The 21,157-nt window shown below is 36.4% G+C and overlaps 1 protein-coding gene and 1 long non-coding RNA gene across 2 annotated transcripts; one reads left to right on the top strand and one right to left on the bottom strand.

The window, feature by feature from the left end:
• Positions 1–3,702: 3,702 nt before the first annotated feature.
• Positions 3,703–4,228, bottom strand: LOC133791357 (uncharacterized). Its single transcript, XM_062229286.1, has 2 exons — positions 4,128–4,228; positions 3,703–4,044 (listed from the first exon to the last, which is right to left on the bottom strand). Exons 1-2 carry the CDS (start codon positions 4,185–4,187, stop codon positions 3,703–3,705), a joined length of 402 nt encoding a protein of 133 aa, XP_062085270.1. The 5' UTR covers positions 4,188–4,228.
• Positions 4,229–9,702: 5,474 nt separating this feature from the next.
• Positions 9,703–11,559, top strand: LOC133789452 (uncharacterized). Its single transcript, XR_009873557.1, has 4 exons — positions 9,703–9,853; positions 10,444–10,518; positions 11,077–11,195; positions 11,286–11,559. It is a non-coding gene; the product is annotated as an uncharacterized LOC133789452 (long non-coding RNA).
• The last annotated feature ends 9,598 nt before the right edge of the window (positions 11,560–21,157 follow it).

Below are 21,157 nucleotides of genomic sequence, written 5' to 3'. Positions count from 1 at the left end.
TTTATATAGAAGAGATAAGAGATATCTATTTTATGTAAACATTTTTTCGATGATAGAATAATTCTATCCAATATAATAATCGTAAAATCAATTTTATTAAATTGATGATCAACCTAAAAGTATGATGTCGAGACATATAAATATATATAATATAATCATATGTTAAATTTAAAAGGATGATATAAGCAAAGCCAGTAAAGCTATTTCCTACCGGTATTAGTTTGGACCTATATCAATAATATTAATACATGAAATGTATTATGAACCATGTCTTGGAAAATTTCTCTTCTTCTTTTTTTTTTTTCTTTTCTTTCCCCTAAATTTTAAACTACAAAAGTATATCTTTTATATATATATTTATATATATATATTAAAATGACGGGTTATTTGTGAAGTGCAGCTAGGAGCTTAAAGACATATTTAATCTCTTTATTCTCAATAAGCTTAACTAGTCAATCACTAAGAAATTAACCTTCAATATTATCTAAGTAATGATTGGGTGGCATACTACAAAAAACAAGGCCTATACCGAGAACAAATGACCTCGGTATAAGCCTAAATGTTCTCGGTATAGCCTATACCGTCTAACTCCCATTTCTTTTTACAAATACATTATAAACAATTATGAGAAATAAGAGAAAATATTTTTATTCATTTTTGAGTGCATTACAATGCTAACCGAATGTTAGAGCTATTAAGTAAAGTGGAATAATAACTAATGAATATGCAACTATAACATTCATGGGCATTTTCATTAGTATAATACCCATAGAATGATGCTAAATACAAGCAAACAATCACTAAAGTTATGAAAAATAAAGAGAAATTCATGTTTTGATGATGAATTTTATCTAGAAGGTTAAGAGATGAAGAAGTTGTGTAAATAAATGGTTGAAGGAACAAGTATTTATAGGACAAAAACTAGCCGTTTATGACCGTTGGTGAATAGTGTTCATGACCGTTGGGGGAATAGTTGTTTTCTATTATGGGATTTTAACAATTCTAAGTAGTTGAAGTAACCAACAGGTAGGAATAATTAATTTATGGGTGTTAGAGAAACTTTTTTCAGAAAAGTTTGTGAGTAAAAAATGCTGGACTAAGTAATATAAGAAGATTGAGAAATTTTCATTTTTTTACTATTCACCGGGTACTATTCATAGTGGGTCCCATAGTGGGGTCCGCAAGGGTCCCACAGTAGGGTCCACATGGGTCCCACAGCGGGGTCCACCCCATGGGTCCCACATGTTGATGCAGCAGTGACACAGTGATGACTTAAGCAAATTACTATGCTTGATATTTTGAATATGTTATTATTCCACTATGCTTATTATTTTTAATATTTTATTAGAATAGTATCCCAAGTTTTTCCTATAAATAGCCCTTCCAAAACTCATCTTGAAATCACAAAAAACCTCATTTCCTTTCTCTTACTCTACCCAAAAATATTCTTAACACCCTTCTAAAGTTCTAAACCTCGAAAATCTAGGCGAAGTTCTGTCCGTAACGCTAGCCTACGAAAACCTTTTAGGTAAGCTCTTTCCGATCCTTTCATTAAGTTATTTAGTTATTATATATACACAGATTATTTTACTATGTCGTTATAATGCCAAAGTATATATATAGATTATTTTACTATGTCGTTATAATGCTAAAATTTATATATAGATTAAATTACTATGCCGTTATAATACCAAAAGTTATATATAGATTATTTTACTATGCCGTTATAATGCCAAAATTTATGTATAGATTAATTTAATATGTCGTTATAATGTCAAAAGTTATATATAGATTATTTTACTATGCCGTTATAATGCCAAAATTTATACATAGATTACTTTACTATAATGCCAAAATTTATATATGGATTATGTCACCATGCCATTATAATGCCAAAAGTTATATAGATTACTTTACTATGCCATTAAAATGCTAAAATTTATATATAGATTATTTTACTATGTCGCCGTAATTTACAATGCCAAAAATTGAAATATAAACTATTTTTTTTATGTATCGTTATAATACTAAACTTATATAGGCTATGGTCACACTGTGGACTATTTGGACTTTTATTATATGACCTTATTCCCTATTATTATGGACTGATACTATGACCTGGACATTTCCGTATGACCATGACCATGACCACGACTTTTAGACCAGGACCATCCCATGGACAAATATAGTATGACCATACGCCTGGACATAAAATAAACAATAAGAAGAAAAGAAAAATAGAATAACAACAATTATAAACTAAAATTACATCATGTAGATTTTATGTAAGTTAATAGTTTGTGTTTTTATCAGGAAGCTAACAATTTCGGTTGTTTTATCAAGACGCAAGGTAAGTAGAATCCTCATCTACAATACATGTCTTTTATGTGTCTTATGTGCATTTATATGCTTTATATGTTATCCTTCCATGTTTTTATGCATAAGTTATTTTTAAGAATGTTATATTTCTTATGCATAAGCACGCTTAATGTTCACAAACAAGTTATTGAAAGTGTTAAAGTAGAGGTGCTGCTTGGGAGACCTACGTCCCAAAAATGTAAGGAGGGAGATGTACTTCCCTATATAATGAATGTTTATGAGGGAGAAATTCCCTATTATCATGTTTATGTTCAGGTGGGAATGTGATTCCCTATGTAATGCCGGCAGCAGCATCCTCTAGGGCCCAAAAGAAAGGAAAGTGACAGAAAGAAAGAAAATACATAGCATGTTGCACGTTTATTTTAATGCATATGAGGTAGTTATTCTGCTTACTGAGCTTTAGCTCATCAGTTAATGTTTTGTATTGTAGGTAAGAGGCCCCAAATATAAATCGTTGATGAGTATACGTGGAGCCAACATGACTGTACATATGGGGCTGACCTGAAGGGAGTGGAGTTCTGCTATGCTATTTTATAAATAAACAAGAAACTTGGTTTTATTATATTTCATTAAAAGTATTTTGTGAACTTTATCATTTACTTAAAGCTTTAAAAGTATTTCATGGACTTTGTAATTTACATAAAGCTTTTCAATTTATCGGTTGGATACACTTTCATCTCTACGTTAAGGTGTAGTAACACCACGAAAATTATTTATAAAAGTATTAAGATTTGTATGTAAGATAAAGCTTTTATTTAGTTGTGAGTATTGTATGGTTTGAGGTTATGAACATTAGTTATGTATTGTTTAATAAAGTTTTTTTAAATTCAGAATTTAAGTATTGTTATATTCAGGTTAAACTTTGTTTTTACACTATATATATGTATGTTAAGATTGGAGGTCGTTACATACCGAGACCATGTCGTCGAGAGAACGTCCTCGGTAAATCCGCGTCGGTAGAACAAAACTTCTACCGACGACAATCAAGATGTTGTCGGTATAGGTTGTACCGAGGACATTGTCCTCGGTATAGAGTGAAAAATGTCCTCGGCACAACCAACCCCAATTTGTCATCTTAATGGTATATACCGAGGACAATGTCCTCGGTATAGACTAAACCATAATTTTTTTTTATTTGTAATATTTATTCCCTTATTTATTTATTTAATTTGAATTAAATATAAAAAAATATAATAAAATTAAAACACTTATATTAAACATATAAATAAAAAAACATAGGAGTATGTTTGCTGAATTAAAATAAAGAGTTGTCTTAAACATGATAATGTAATAGTCCATTGTAATAAAATTCATACATAACTCCTACTGAGTGGGTGCTCCAACATCGGGATCATCGGGTGGTGGTGGGGCACATTGAGATCCCGGGGTGATACAATGAGTCCGGACATGCTCCTCTAACTGTCGAAGACGCTCTCTCATCTCAGACATCTCTTCATCTCTAGTTTGTGAAGGACGAAAATCAAATGGAGTTCGGTCCCTTATGTTAAGGATACGTCCATATCCTTTCTGGTGGCCCCATCGTTTTCCGAAGATAGTTTGTACCAAAGATATGTCTTCATCTTCAGGCGCACTCGAAACTGGTGTGGAACTCTCAGTATCAGTTGTCTGTGTCTGCTGTGTGTCGCGATATGCACGCAATTCCTCCTATGATACAATGTATAATGTAATTATGTTTTGTAAACAAACAACTTAAAATTTTGAAAAATGTTTAAAAAAACTTAACGTACCCAAGTATTTTTGGCTGTCTCTGTCACCCACCCTGTGCCTGATTTATGGTGAGTATCCATCCAGCTATCCGGGATGGGCTCAGGTTCCCCAGTCTCTAAATTGCGTTGTCACGTACATATATTTTAATAAAATTAATAATTAAACGTAAATAAGAAAAACAAACTGAAAAATAATTAATTAACTAACTTTTTTATAGCGCAGGGCTGGGATTGACTGAGAACCTCCATAGCTAAGCTCTTTCAGTTTCTTCCTATTTTCCTTGTTGACCACAAAACGTTTCTGCAAAAAGTTATCATTAGTAATATATTTAATTAAAATAGTTAAGTTTAGCAAGAAATTAATACCGTAAATTCTAGGCGTCGGAAAAATTCAATGGCTTTTTGCCACTGCGTATCCGTGCAACCACCATAACGATTTTGTGGCCCATTAATCATCAAATGCTCTTTAATATCGTACTTCCAGTCGGAATACTTTTTAGCACACGAAGTATCAATGCCTCTCAAGATCCCAGGCATATGCCCTGCTCCATATCTAGTACGCCCAATATCAAACAAATCATCCTAATTTACAAACATTTATTAGTAAATATGATATATAACATAAAATGAGAATTAACATAAAAATACATAAACTACCTACTTCCAAATGTGCAAGTATTCTTTCTTTCGAGGCATTTGGTACTTTTGACCATTGAGGACAGTCCGGATCTGTGTACTGTCGAACAAGTAATCCGAGCTCTCTTGAGAAATTTGAGCTGTACTCTCCGATCTCTTTATATGTTCTCCCCCGCACATCCCACTCGAGAGGGAGAGGACACCCCAACTGTTCCCTTTTTTCCCGCGTGTTCAATCCGAGCTCTCTTGAGAAATTTGAGCTGTTCTCTCCGATCAAATTAATCGATATTAAAATTACATTTATCGGTTAAAAATGACTATATAAAATTATTTATTGTTAAAAATAATTACTTCAACATATTATAAAATTACCACTTAATTATCACTATAATAATCTTCACTATCATCATCGGTTAGCCTGAGTTTGTTATACCCAAATTTCGAGCCATGGAAAATATGACCTCGAAAGCTGAGTTCGCAATAAATGGTCTCGTGAGGATTAGAGTATGATCTAGGATTGTAAATCGAGCATGCAAAGTATGATATATGATCTCGAATGCGGTGACCTCGAAATGATTTCGATCTCGAAAGGTAGCTCCAAGAACACCTTCATCTTCAGGGACTTCGGAGCATGGGTCTTGAGCTCGATGTACTATCTCAAAAGCAATGTTAGCTTGGGAGATGTCAGTGGCTCGCACAATGACATGAAACCTGTGATGCTGAAGCCTTGGAGATACGCTATAACCACCTTGAATATCTACAAGTATTGTAAACATGAGATGTAATCCTCATTTATTGATGTAAATCCCCAAGAATCGTGGGATATTATTTAATCAGTTATGCATTCCCTGGTCTTCAGGGACGTTTCCTTGTTTATCTGATTAAAGGCATTTAAAGCCATTTATTTTTATTCACAAAAGAGTAACTACCCAAAATATGTGGGATAGTATTCTGCATCCTTCTCTATAAATAGAGAAGCCATGCACCATTGTAATGGACGGAGATTCTGATCTTTGAGAGAAAACTCTGGAGAATTCATGCTAAAGAATTTTTTCAGAGATAATCTTAAGATTAATAACAGAGACTCGTGGACTAGGCAGATTTAACTGCTGAACCACGTAAAAAATCGTGTGTTTGATTTGTTTGTTCCGTTTGGCCATCGTCATCCATTGTTTTTGTGCTCTTCTTTTATCTGTTGACGAAAAATGGCATCAACAGTTTGGTGCTTTCATTGAGAGCCTTAAGCATTCATCCCTGAGAGATTCATGGCTGCAAACAATCAGAACACCCCTGAAGAAAATTACCCAAGGCGTCCTGGAAAACAGCCAATGGAGAACCCGGATGCTGATGAAAGGAGTGGGTCCTCTGATTCCCGGGGACCACCTCCACAACCAAGGGATGAGGACATGTACTACAATCCTGAGCGTTATGTCCCTATTGTAGAATTGGAGAATCGGCAGCTGAAACAGTTGTTGGCAGAAGCCAACAAACGTAACGAGGAGTTGACCAGGATAGCTGCAGAGGCGCAGGTGGCTCAACCCCCGCCTCCGCACGAAAACCAAGTCCCTCCTCCAAGGGACGTGCACGTTCCTCCCCGGAGGCCCCGTGGACGTCCACGAAAAAATGCTGCCACAAGGAGGCCGACACAACCTCCAGCACCAGCAGAGCCATCTGCTCCTTCTAGGCCTCAGAGGAGTACCCGAGCTCGGGTCCCGCCTAATCCACTTGTGGAAGTGCCTGCAGGAACTGAGAACAACCGAGCTCTTGCCGAGGCTCGGACTCAGGTTCCTGGTAGTGCACCGAACGCGACTGACCCATCTCGGGCAAATTCTGGACCCTCTAGGCCGAGGCAGGGCGACAACCACCGTCACCTATACGGTTCCCTCCGTCTCCCATAAGATATCCTTCGCCTCCCCGCAGAAACGCTCAACCTGTTTGAGATCAGGATCAAGGGCGTGCAGGGGAAAGACAAGGAAACAGGGAGACGTTCCAGGAGCGGAGAGGCGCACCATCTGAGAGAAGTCAGACGTCTCGATATCGCACTGCGGAGACAAGGCGATGTAGAAAGGATCCACCACGAAATGACCGATCAATGAGTTTCACCAGTGATGAGTCCGGAGAGACTAGGTCCGTCAGTAAACACGACCGAGGTCGTAAAAATACTGGGAATCGCAAGTCATCCTGACCTGCGAAATCATCTGAATCAGAGCAGGGGAAAGGGAGATCAGACAAATCCGGATCTAAGGAATCATCTGAATGGGCGTAGAGATCCCTCACGGAGACGCGAGCCTGGGATCGCGATTAATGACTATCAATTCCAGACACCACCTAAGGACCCAGTTCAAGAAAGGATTGATCAGCTCGAAAAAGCCTTTAGGCTTTTGAAGAATGAACGAGGGAGTGGTCGATATGAGGACTCTGACGAGGAGCTCGAGCCGTTTGCTCCCAATATTTCTAACACTCAGTTTCCCCAAGGGTTCCGGATTCCTCACGTCCCAGCGTTTGAGGGAAAAACCGACCCATGTAGCCACCTGAGTACATTCAACACTATTATGAGAGCTAGTAATGTGGGTTACGAGCTCAGGTGCATGTTGTTTCCAACATCATTGGCCGGACCTGCCAAGAGTTGGTTCGAGAAGTACAAGAGACACTCGATAACCTCATGGGATTAGTTGTCTAGGGACTTCAAGAAGCAGTTCCGGGCTATGATGGGAGTCAGACCAGAGGCATCCTGTAATGACCCACTACTCTAGACTATTTGGACCATTAACGAAACTATACATAAAACTTACATTTTTACGAAAATACCATAATTTATTGAGCAACTTGCAAAATAAGAGTTATTTACAAATAAACAGAATACTAAGAAGGATTATGGGATCCCATTGTCTTTAAAAACAAAAGATGATTTAAAATAAAAGACATTACATAATTGGTGCGGAAAATACACATAAAACCATATAAAAACATAAAATGAGACTACATGCTCGAATCGAATAACGCTCGGCCCCTTGAGTCCATTCACCATCGATACACATCCTCTAAGCGTCACGAATCTTACCGCCTCTAAAGCTTATTTTCCTGCACATAAAACAGAAAGGAATGAGCCTAATGCCCAGCAAGGAAAATCTAACACATAGTCATATACATAATTTCATAAGAAACATAAAGACTTAACATAATACATATAACATACACTTATTATAATGGCCATTATTACTCGGGGTCCCATAGACTAAACAAGCATATGCCCATGGGATTAGTGGGGTCCTACTAGCTAAGTAGGTCATATGCCCATAACCCATTTGGGGTCTTGTTAGTCATATGGGTCATATGCCCAAGCCTACAAACATATATACATATCATAACACATTTAATAACATAAAACATATAGATAACATAAGCACATAACATATTGATTCTAGCCTATTTTCCTTACCAAAGTTACCGGGATATAATGGATTGAGTTGGGACTTTTTGGAACACTCCTAAAACCATAAGAAAGGGTGAGTCTAAAGAAAGGAGATGAAATGAAAGAGATGGAAAGACTAAACCATTTGAGAAACACGCTTACCGAACTTATGTGCTCAAGAACTTAGATTCCCTAACCAAAATGAAGATTAAGGTTAGAGATTGAGTAGAAGACTATGAGAAAGAAAATAACATAATACAGAAAGGAACTAGAGTTTTGGTTACCTCAAAGACTTGAAAGACCAATCTACACCTCCACCGAAATACTATAGAACTCACTTCCCAAAGTGTTTGATAAGCTTATGATGTTTAAGCTTATTGTTTTCCCAAACCAGGTGTTTACACTCTCACACTCACTTAACACTAGCAGCTTCTGAACTTAGAGCAAAAGGTGAATAATGGCTGGATACTAGGTCCTATTTATAGAGTTTGGGAATGAAAATATCTTGATTTTACTTGAATAAAAATAATGGCTTTTTAGGTGAAAATCATTTGAATAATCGTTCAGCAGAGGCTGAAGACTCGTTCAAAAGATGCTGGACTGTTGAAGGAGTTTGAATGGCTGAAAGGAAATGAATTCAAAAGAGTTTGAATTTATGCTGAAGGAGGCGATATATCGCCCCCTGTAGGCGATATATCGCCTGGGCTAGTATGCCCGAGGCGACCGTGCATCGTCTCGTGTTTTTCCGTATCTACGTGCTGCGATATATCGCCCCCTATAGCTGTGATATATCGGCACACACTGAATATTTAAACACGAAATTACACATTTTTAGCTAAGTTTGAATGGAGTAAACAGCATTGACTAAGCCTTTAACGTATTCAAAGCTGCTGACTGACCCTATATCATTCAAACTTTACCCTTATTTAATTTAATCCTCAAAAATACTTAATCCTTAATTATCATTCATAACATGTGCTTAAAATCCTATTGGTTGATGTCTAAACCTTATAATATAATAAATATAGTCCTTAATATCAGTCACATTAATCAAACCTTAGGTTATACTTAATATTCTTAAACTATAGATTAAACTTAGAAAATCAATAAGTACTACTATGAGTGTCCAAATAATTCCCGGTCTGAACCAAAAATCCATAGTAACAAAGATAACACACTACAACAAATTTGACATACAATGACTCCCTACAATGTCTTACACCATTGGTGTAAGACATTAAAACTTATCAGGGGTTTTAAATGTCTAATGGTGTAAGACATTGAAAGTTTTTATTAATGACTACAATTGGAAGACATTAAAAATGGTGGAAGACGTTGGAAATAGGTTGAGAAGTGGCCAGGGGGACATCTAATGTCTCCCACTGGGAGACGTGGGACACGTGGCACGTCTCCCACTGGGAGACATTGAATGTATAGAGGGGTACATCCAACGTCTCCCACTGGGAGACGTGGGACACGTGGCACGTCTCCCAATGGGAGACGTTGGATGTACCCCTCTATACATTCAATGTCTCCCAGTGGGAGACGTGCCACGTGTCCCACGTCTCCCAGTGGGAGACGTTGGATGTCCCCCTGGCCATTTAATGAATTTTGGGTCTTCTTCTTCCTCATAACACCAAACAGAGAGAGCACACCAAACAGAGAGCACGAAAGGGGTTGCGATTTTAGGGTTTTCAAGGTTAGTTTTTTTTAATTTTTATGAATTTTAGTTAATTATTTTGATAAAAAATCATAGGTTTAGCATTAGGATGAGTAATATACATGATTTTGTGTTAATTTTACATTTTTATGCATTTTTTTCTATACATTGTTAGATTTATTTGTTTTTCCATGGAGGTTTTTTTATAGATTTAAGATTTCATAGTTTTTTTTTTTAAATTAACCTATCACATTGTATATATTTCATTATAATATATATGTTCATGATTTTTTTTAATTTTTATCATTATTTATTTCGAAATTTAGATATATTTTTGTATGTATATTTACACTTTTTTTTTTAAATTCTAACTATTTTGTTATATATATAGTTATTATGTTAAAATAAATTTATTAAATAATTTTAAAAATATAAATATATGCAAAAATTTATGTTTTTGTTGATTATTGAGATTTTAGGTTATGAAATTTTTTATTGATTTTTTGTTTAGGTTATAATTAGTGGCTCATTGGAGTTTTTTTTTATTTGTTTACCAATCAATTACTTATTAGGAATTTAGTGATATTTGTTTAGTAATGTTTAACATATTAATTAATTTAATTTCGTAGGTTGTGATTTTGGTGGTGAGATTTTAGAGAGTACTTTGCATCAAAACTTCTATATCTATCAATCACACATTTGAGGTAATTAAGTTTCTAAAATTATAATAATAAGTTATATATTGCTAGATATTTAGTGATATTTTATTTATTATTTATTAATTTATTTATATTGGTTTGTGAATTTAATAGCGAATTCGATTACTACTTGAAGTAATTTTGCTAGCTTTTGAATTATTAATTGCAAGAGGTAAATATATATTCTCTTACTTCTACTTTTAATATTATTAAACAAATGTTAGAGGAGTTTGAATATCTTAAATATTCATCCATAGTGAAGTAGGTTCTGAGATCAAAATTGTGTGCTGCGGTGATAACGGAAGGTTGAGAACTTGTGTGTATTAGTGAAGTAGGTTTTGAGAAATTTGACTGTGTGCTGCGGAGCTATAAGGAAGAAACTTATTGTATGTTGTTTGAATTGTTTGTTTTGCTATTCACATGTAGATGGTTAGGTCACTATTATAGGGGAAATGCTGCCCGATTTTATCTAGGATAATAAACAATTAATTTTATATATGCATTCTATAAGGAAGAAACTTATTGTATGTTGTTTGAATTGTTTGTTTTGTTATTCACATGCAGATGGTTAGGTCACTATTATAGGGGAAATGCTGCCCGATATTATTTAGGATAATAAACGATTAGTTGAGAACGGGCATTACTTGATTGAACATGCAAGTCCCAGGCATTACTTGAGAACGGTATTATTAATTAAAATTTACAAATTATTTTTGAAACTATAAATGTAATCAAATAATTAATTAATATATTTTACTTTATATTTCTTGCAGCTAACAAGCACATCATATACAGAGGCACAAATTGATGAGTTGCGACAAGAATGGGCGACATATGTGTTGCCGATAATCCAAAGTTACCGACCTCGTTGATAGGTTTTTTTTTAATTTTTTAACTCTTTCTTCATACACAATGCAATATTTGTTCATTTTGAATATTTCTAACAAATATTGTATTTCTTGTATATATCTAACAAATATATTTTTTTATTTCAATTTAAATTAATATTATTTCAATTTAATTAATTTAAATTTAGATTAAAATAATTTCAATTTAAATTAATATTATTTCAATTTAATTAATTATTAAATTAATTTCAATTTAGATTAAAATAATTTCAATTTAAATTAAAATAATTTCAATTTAAATTAATATTATTTCAATTTAAATTAATATTATTTCAATTTAATTAATTATTAAATCAAATTAAAATAATATTAATTATAAATTTATTTAATTTATTTTTTTTAAATGTGGGAGACTTTCAATGTCTCCCATTGGGAGACGTGGGAAATGACTCACCTCTCCCAATGGGAGACGTGGGATGTCTCCTAGGGACTTCCCACGTCTCCCATTGGGAGAGGTGAGTCACTTCCCACGTCTCCCAATGGGAGAGGTGGAAAGTCAACGTTTGACTTTCCACCTCTCCCAGTGGGAGACGTGGGAAGTGAGGCACGTCTCCCAATGGGAGACGTGGGATATATACCTACAATGACCCTAGCAACAACGTCTCACTAAGTGGGAGACATTGTAGACTTCCAATGTCTCCCAATTAAAGTCATAAAACCTCTATTTTGTTGTAGTGACACTAAACATACTATAACATTACTAAACAATTAGCTAAGTAAAGTTCTTGGACTCTACACATCCACTTTGACCAACGTCCGACAACAGCCGGGCGAAACACTGAAAAGCTATCTGACAAGATTTAATCTTGAGGTCGCCCGAGCTCGAGATGTGGATGACAGTGGGCACCTAATGGCTATCCGAGCTGGTGTTTTACCCGGGAGTGCCATTTGGGATGACATGCAAGGGAAACCGGTGAGGTCGATAACCGAGTTTAACAGACGGGCGCAGAGATTTGTCAATGTAGAGGAGGCGAGGTCAACGCTCAAGGCGACCTCGCAGACCGAAACTACAACGATAAACATTAACTCCGCCTCAACCTCGGCTGAACCAGCAGCTCCACAGCCTACCTCGGAGAATCCCTCCAAGAGGAAAAAGAGCGAGGGAAATAACCCCGAGGCTGAAGGAGGAAAGAAGAAGAAAGGAGAAAGGTATTTCTCCGTATATAAAGTGCACACCGAGCTCAACGAGTCTCGGGAAAACATATACCTGGCTAATGAAAACCAGGTCCCATTCAGGCGTCCGGACCCAATGAGGAATCAAAAGTCCAAAAGGGATTCCAGCAAATATTGCCGGTTCCATAGAGATACCGGACACACAACTGATGAGTGCCGACAGCTGAAGGACGAGATCAAAGGGTTGATCTCGAGAGGTTATTTCAGGAAGTATGTCAAAAACCAGAGTACTGGATAGACCACTGCAAGCCAGAGAATAGCCGCGCCTTCGGCGACACAGAATAATAATTCCCGATCTCAGGAAGAAGACAGGCCTCCACCGATTGATGGAGAGGATGTAATAACCATCTCGGGAGGGCCTCATCTCGCAGGGGGGGTAGAAATGCTCAAAAGCGATACGTGAATGAGTTGAAGACGGGGGACGGGTCTCCTTATGAACCCGAACCAAGGGCACCAAAAAGCCAAAGGGTTGAAACTCAACCTATAACCTTCACCGAGGAAGATGCTTCCCATGTCCCGTTCCCTCATCATGATCCACTAGTCATCACCCTGTAGCTTGCCAACAAAAGAGTGCGCCGAGTTCTCATAGACAATGGGAGCTCAGTTAACATTCTCTATAAAGCAACACTAGAGAAAATGGGACTCTCCCTTCGCGACCTGAAGGCTTGCGCAACCACTTTGTACGACTTTTCTGGAGAAGGAACCGCCTGTATGGGGTCCATCGAACTCCCTGTGACCTTGGGAGACTATCCAGTCTCAGTGACCAAGATGATGGAGTTCGTGGTAGTAGAGTTACCATCTGCCTACAATGTACTGCTCGGGAGACTCGCCTTGGTCGGGCTGGGGGCAGTTTCATCTGTAAGGCATCTAGCCCTTAAGTTCCCAACTCTGAGCGGGGTCGGAACATTGAAAGGAGATCAATTGGCAGGGAGAGAGTGTTACAGCATCTCTTTGAGGGGAAAGAAACAAATGAGCGCTCAAGCACTCGTTATCATACAAAATAAGGATGGGACAGTTTTAGAAATCGATCCAAGGATTGAGGAGAAAGTTGACCTCGAACCGTTGGAAGAGCTCGAAGAAGTTCAGCTCGACGAAGCTGAACCCTCGAAGAAGGTAAAGGTCGGAAAACACCTCCTAGACGAAGCCAAATAGCAATTAATTTGCTTTCTGAAGAAAAACCAGGATGTCTTCGCATGGTCACACTCAGACATGGTGGGGATAAGCCCAAATGTTGCGAGCCACGCATTGAATATAGACAAAAGCTTTCCCCCGAAGCAACAAAAGCGAAGACAGCTGGACGAGGATAGAAAGAAAGCACTGAAGGAGGAAGTTGACAGGCTGAAAGCAAACAATTTCATCAGGGACGCTTTTTACCCTGACTGGGTAGCCAATCCAGTGTTGGAGATACGCTATAACCACCTTGAATATCTACAAGTATTGTAAACATGAGATGTAATCCTCATTTATTGATGTAAATCCCCAAGAATCGTGGGATATTATTTAGTCAGTTATGCATTCCCTAGTCTTCAGGGACGTTTCCTTGTTTATCTGATTAAAGGCATTTAAAGCCATTTATTTTTATTCACAAAAGAGTAACTACCCAAAATATGTGGGATAGTATTCTGCATCCTTCTCTATAAATAGAGAAGCCATGCACCATTGTAATGGACGAAGATTCTGATCTTTGAGAGAAAACTCTGGAGAATTCATGCTAAATAATTTTTTCAGAGATAATCTTAAGATTAATAACAGAGACTCGTGGACTAGGCAGATTTAACTGCTGAACCACGTAAAAAATCGTGTGTTTGATTTGTTTGTTCCGTTTGGCCATCGTCATCCATTGTTTTTGTGCTCTTCTTTTATCTGTTGACGAAAAATGGCGTCAACAGAGTTGCTAAGATAAATTTATCATCTTTGAAGGCCTCCGAACTGGTTTTGATACTCGTTATGTTTTGCTCAAACTTTAATCATGAAGACCGATTAGTGTTAAACCACTTGCACTTAAATAATAAAACAGAACAACCAGAAAGATATGACATCACTAAAACTTCTTCCAACTGGCCGTAATAAGTACTATTTTCGACACCCGCTACGGAGACTCCACTATTTTGAGTTTTGCTATTCTTGTCCCTGTCATAACACAAAAATCTTACTCCATTTACAACACACACAGGGTACGACGCAACACGAGTTGAAGAACCGTTTGCTAAAGAGATTAATTCTTCATGTACTTCCAAAGATCCTGTTTGTCGAAGATGATAAATCTTATTATAAAACCAATTAGGAAATTCCTCTCTATGTAATTGGTCTAGGTTTTCAACACCTCTAGTCTGTAGAATTTCCCTATGCTCTCTGCAACAAACAAAAACAACCAATTTAAGAGCTACTAATAAGTGTTATAATAAACATGCAATGAAATGATGAACTACTTTAATTACTTACCGAAGATATGGCAAGATCTCATTGCAGTTGTTTAGAATATACCAATCCGCTATTTTCTTCACTTCATCTTCCAAAATTGTCAAGGATTTCTTACCAATTGGACGACCCTGAGATCGAAAGACCGACATCTTTTTAAGTGATGGACCAACATCTACATTTCGGTCTGGACGATTGAACTTTGTCTCAACACCTTTCAAGTACATGGAGCAAAATGTTAATGCCTCATCAACCACATATCCTTCTGCTATCGACCCCTATGGACGTGCTTTATTACGGACATAATTCTTCAATTTTTTCATATACCTTTCAAAAGGATACATCCACCTCATGTGAACTGGTCCTCCAAGTATTGCTTCTTCCGGTAAATGTATTAGTAGATGGACCATGATATCGAAAAAAGCAGGTGGGAAAATATTTTCTAACTTGCAAACAATCTCAACTATTGAAGTTTTGACTTTTTCTAAATCTGAGACTTTTAGAGTTCTCGCACAAATGAGCTTGAAGAAAGTGCATAACTCAATAATAGTTGTACTCGTCGATTTCTCTACGAATGCATGCACACCAACTAGCAAAAGGTGTTGCATAATGATGTGACAATCATGCGATTTCAAACCAGTGATCTTATTGTCATTATCAATCACATTTTTCCTTAGGTTAGATCCAAAACCATCTGGAAACTTCACTGATTTAAGAAATCGACAAAACTTTTGGCGATCTTCAACAGTGAAAGTGAATTTGGCCACAGGCTTTTGTATCCGACCATTCAACTTCCTCAGCTGCAACTCTGGTCGCATCTTCATCTTCTCCAAGTCTACTCTGGTACTAACTGTGTCTTTGGTCTTATTCTCCAGCCCAACTATTGTGCCTACTAAACTGTCGCACACATTTTTCTCAACATGCATAACATCTAGATTGTGTCGCAACATTATGTTGGCCCAATATGGGAGCTCAAAAAATATACTTTTTTTCCGCCAACCTACTTGCTCTTTTGTACGCTTTCTTTTTTGGCCGCCATAACTGACATGCTTACCAGGAAGAGAATCATGTATAAAACTCATTTGTGTGAACATTTCTTGCATGGTTAATGGCTTTGGTGGTAATCTTTTTTCAACGACACCATATGTCTTCTTGTCCCTTCTAATGGCATGTTTGATTGGTAAAAAATGTCTATGACCATAAAAAGCAACTTTCTTTTGTAAACGAATAGATGGTGTTGCCACATTTTAAGTAGAGAAAGCATGATAACCTTGGCCAGTCCATCCAGAAAGGCTACTCCTTGCTGGGTAATCGTTTATAGTCCACATCAAAGCTGCCCGAAGAGTGAAGAAACTGCCATCGACTGCATCTCGAGTCTGTACACCAGTCACCCATAATTCGTTTAACTCATCAATTAATGGTCTTAAGAAAACATCAAAATCTTTTCCTGGCGAATGAGGTCCCAGAATTAATAAGCTCAACATGAAATTAGTTTCTCTCATGCACAACCATGGTGGCAAGTTATATGTCGTCAACACTACCGGCCACATACTATAAGAAAGACTCATATTACCAAAGGGATTGAATCCATCTGCAGCCAAGGTTATTGTAAGAAAGACTCATTTTCTAATACATCAATCGTCTGAAATTCAACGTTGACACACCTCCTACACGGACATTTCACCAATCCCCTTGAGTCAATGCACTGCCGAGCTCTCTGGAGAAAATCCATCACACCAGCCTCATACTCATCGGATAATCGATCTGTCAAATTAATCCAGCTCTTGTCGATCAACATTGTGTGAATGTAGCACTGCACGGAACACTAATCATCAAACTTACAATCAATTTGTGTGTGTGTCCTAATTCAGAGAGAGGCAAATGTAAGAGTCTTCAATGACTCACCCTCTCTGAACGGGTCTAAGCCTTCTTGTGATGAAAACTAAAAAAATATAATATTATCACTAGGTGATAATAATACTATCATATCTTTGGTAATAATTTCTTATTACCAAAGAAAAAAGCAAATCAAATTAAATATGTTTTTTTTAATGTCTTATGATCTTTGAAGTTAATTATGTTGTTTTATGATATCTAACTATAATATATTTCAGCGTAAATATTATTAAAATTATTTAAATTTGACTTATTTTTTTCTAACTTCAAATATTAATTTTAATTTTAATAATGATTAACATTGTGTTTAAAATTGGTTTCCTAATAATATAATTGTTAATTTTATTTTTACATATTAATTCAGTATTTATTAAATAACATATTTTACTTATGCTTTATTGAATAGTTTTATAAATTTACACAAATTTTTTAAGATTTGTTTAAATCGTTAGAATTACTTTACGATTTATTACTTATTTAAATAAAATTTCAAGATTAATGTTTATTTTTATTAAAATTTGGTTGTATAATGTTATTGTTAATTTTATTTAATCATAATTAAAAATATATTATACAACTTATCAATTCTACTATTTCTTAAATTAGAAATTTTATTGAGTACTTTTAATTCTATAAAAAAATTGGGCAGCATAACGACTGTATTTTCATATATCCAAAAATTTAAAAACCTGCAAATAACACATAAAAAAATATCCAGTCGCAGAACATACACAAAGCAATACAAATACATTGTAAATGACTATATAATTTATAATTATTACTCTAAATTTTATTAATTATTCAATTTTCTATTTAAAATATCATAATTCTACTAAAAATTAACAACAAAAACAAAGCATCAATATTCATCAACACTAAGAATAAAAAAATTAACAACAACAGAAAGAAAAAAAATTGATAAATTTATACAAAACCTGAAAATAAACAAACAAAAATCCCATTAAAGAAGACCAAAACAGAAAGAAAAAAAATTGATAAATTTATACAAAAAAAAAACTGAAATATATGTAAATGCATACCTTAATAGACCTTATAGGTACCTAAATCTTCTTTGGAAGGGAAGATTTAACCAAAACCAAAGCTTTTGGGGGCCGAAATACCGAAAAAATGAAAAAGGGGCAGAGAAAACGAAGGGTTTTTTTTTTCCGTTTCAGAGAGAATAAGCTATCTGTTTGGGGAAAATGAAGATTATAAAGACCTTATACCGAGAACATGTTCTCGGTATAGGATCCTCGGTACAGAAACTAAAATGAAAAAAACCGCGTAATTATGGCGCGGTTCTAAATTATCTATACCGAGAACGTGTTCTCGGTATAGTGTTAATGGTATATCTTCTTTTTTTTTTGTAGTGAAAAGGTGTTTCTTAATCACATCTTCCCTCATATTTTGGTATAATATCTTAAATATAACAAAAGAAGTCTTTCTCTATGTACGGCGGTGGTTGGTGAAACCTTAGCAATTATTCAAAGACTTTAAACTAAGTGTATAATACTAGCATCATTAAAATTATTAATTAAAAACCAACATGCCATATACATACGGTATAACTCTTCAATATATATATTTTTGACTTTTTGTGGTGCATGGAAAAGGAGTATAATCTAAATTCTTATTTATCCTAATTATATATTTAATACTTACTCAGCTCCTGTAATTACCAATAAAAAGTCAGGGGAAGATGATCCATACGTCTTATTACATCTACACTAAAAAAATACTAAGATTTACAAATCTTTAAATCTAATTTTTTGTTCCATTACCCATCACATTACCAATCAAATATGAATGGCTTCCAGTGACTTGTGGTTTTTGCCACGGAATGGGGCATACTGCTGAGGTGTGTAGGAAGAAAATTGAGAAAAAGGAAGAGAAAAGAGAGGAAGGGAAAAAGATGTGGGTGGTTAAGAAGGATGTTGCGAAAGAGCAGGCATCAGAGAAGGAAAAAGGAATTGATGCTGAAGTCTTTATTCCAGTTAAGAAGAAAGGGAAAGTGATTACCTCTGTAGTTGAGCAGACCACGGTTTCGAACAATTTTCAGGTGTTAGGGGAAATTGGAGAAAGCTCAAAGGCTATACAGGAAAAAGACTATACAGTGGGAGGGGGGGGACCTCCCATTGGGAATGGATAGAATTCTAAGTTGGAATGTCAGGGGGATCAATAAACGCCACAAGCAAGAGGAGGTGAAAAGAATAATTTACACCATGAATGTGGGTTTAGTTGGTCTCCTTGAAACTAGAGTGCAGACCACAAATTTAGGGTCTGTATATCTTAATATGTTTCCAGGGTGGTGCTTTACATCGAACAGTGCGTGGCACAAAGGTGGGAGAATAATTGTTAGTTGGAATCCGAGTATGTTCTTGGTTAATGTTTTGCATTGTACCAGTCAAATGATGCATTTGGAAGTTATCACGGTTAGTACCAAGGAAAGCTTTCTGGTTACATTTGTGTATGCTTTCAATGAGGAAATTGGTAGGAATATGTTATGGGCTGACTTGAGAGAAGTTGCTACAACAGTGAGGAACCCATGGCTTTTGCTAGGGGATTTTAATGATATATTGAGTGTAGAGGAAAGAATAGGGAGTGGCAAGACTCATCATTGCTCAGGGGCGTTCAAAGAGTGTATGGATTATTGCCAAATGGAAGATGTCAAGTTCTCGGGCACGTTCTTTACTTGGAATAATAAACAGGGCCCTGAAACGAGAGTGTACTCCAAGATAGATAGAGTAATGGGGAATCAAGCATGGTTGGATAGATACCAGAATGCAGAGGTGACTTTCATGAATGAAGGTAGTTTTGATCACTGTCCAGCCCTCTTACAAGTCTACCCGGAAGTGAGGTCAGGAAGGAAACCTTTTCGGTATTTCCGAATGTGGCAAAAGGCTCCTGGTTTTTTAGAGAAACTTCGCGAGGTATGGCAGGAGCAAGTTTATGGTGCTCCTATGTTTCAACTAGTTCAGAAATTGAGGAAGTTTAAAGGAAAGTTGAAAGACTTAAATAAGGTGGAAATAGGTGACATTAATGTGGATGTTTCTTGTAAGCTACAGGAACTCCATTCCCTTCAGTCGGAACTCCAAAATAATCCGCGGGATAAGGAGCTTATCATCAAAGAAAAGGAGGCTAGGGAGAGGTATGAAGAAGCTCGGTCAAATCTAAATTCCTTCCTTCGACAAAAAGCTAAATTGCATTGGCTTAAGGATGGGGATGAGAATACCTCTATGTTTCATGCGAGTATTAGAGCCCGAAGAATTACTAGCCGAGTTTATGCTATAGAGGATAAAGATGGTTGCCAGGTGCACGAGCCCCACCAAGTCACAGAAGCTTTCTTGAGTTTTTATGAAGATCTCTTGGGAACGGCCATGGCTCACAGGAAAAGCGTGATGTTAGGGGTGATTAATCAAGGGCCTCTGATCAACGAATCTCACAAAAGATTACTACAGTACCCGTATACAGATGAAGACGTTAAAAAGGCTACCTTCGCGATTCCAGGAAACAAATCGCCAGGCCCGGATGGATACAGTAGCTTCTTTTTCCAAGACAATTGGGAAATGGTAGGGGAGGATGTGTGCAGAGCGGTGCAGTCTCTTCTACACTCAGGTAAGCTTCTCAAAGAAATAAACTCCACTACATTGACCTTAATCCCCAAGAATAAATGCCCTCGGTCAGTTATGGAGTTTAGACCCATTGCCTGTTGTAATGTTATTTACAAGATCGCCACAAAATTGATCTGTTCCCGCCTGAGGAAGGTTCTACCAGACATAGTTGCCCAGAATCAAAGTGGGTTTGTCCAAGGTCGATACATTGCATACAACATCATGGTTTGTCAAGATCTGGTGAGGCATTATGGGAGAGGGAAAGGCAAACCGAAATGCATGATTAAACTAGATTTGAGGAAAGCGTACGACACTATAGAATGGGGTTTTATTGAAGAAATGTTAAAAGCTTTTGGCTTTCCGAGTGATTTTATTGAGTTGGTTATGATATGTGTGAGAACTCCCAGGTTCAGCCTAATGTTCAATGGTTCTCTACATGGCTTTTTTGACGCTAAAAGAGGCTTGAGACAAGGGGACCCAATGTCTCCCCTGCTTTTTGTGCTTGGAATGGAATATTTATCCCGCATTCTCATGAAAATTGGCAAGAAGGAGGATTTTAAGTTCCATGAAAGATGTGAGAAACTCCAGCTAAATCACTTATGCTTTGCAGATGACGTTCTACTTTTTTGTCATGGTGAT

This window comes from Humulus lupulus, chromosome 7, assembly GCF_963169125.1.
Source record: "Humulus lupulus chromosome 7, drHumLupu1.1, whole genome shotgun sequence".
NCBI lineage: Eukaryota > Viridiplantae > Streptophyta > Magnoliopsida > Rosales > Cannabaceae > Humulus > Humulus lupulus.
This window is presented reverse-complemented; position numbering and strand designations above follow the sequence as displayed.

Excerpts from the sequence above, each read along its gene's own strand:
- LOC133791357 (XM_062229286.1), bottom strand. The coding sequence starts at position 4,187 with ATGGATACTCACCATAAATCAGGCACAGGGTGGGTGACAGAGACAGCC. Across the intron at positions 4,045-4,127 it reads AGACAGCCAAAAATACTTGG|GAGGAATTGCGTGCATATCG; the intron begins GTACGTTAAGTT and ends ATTGTATCATAG.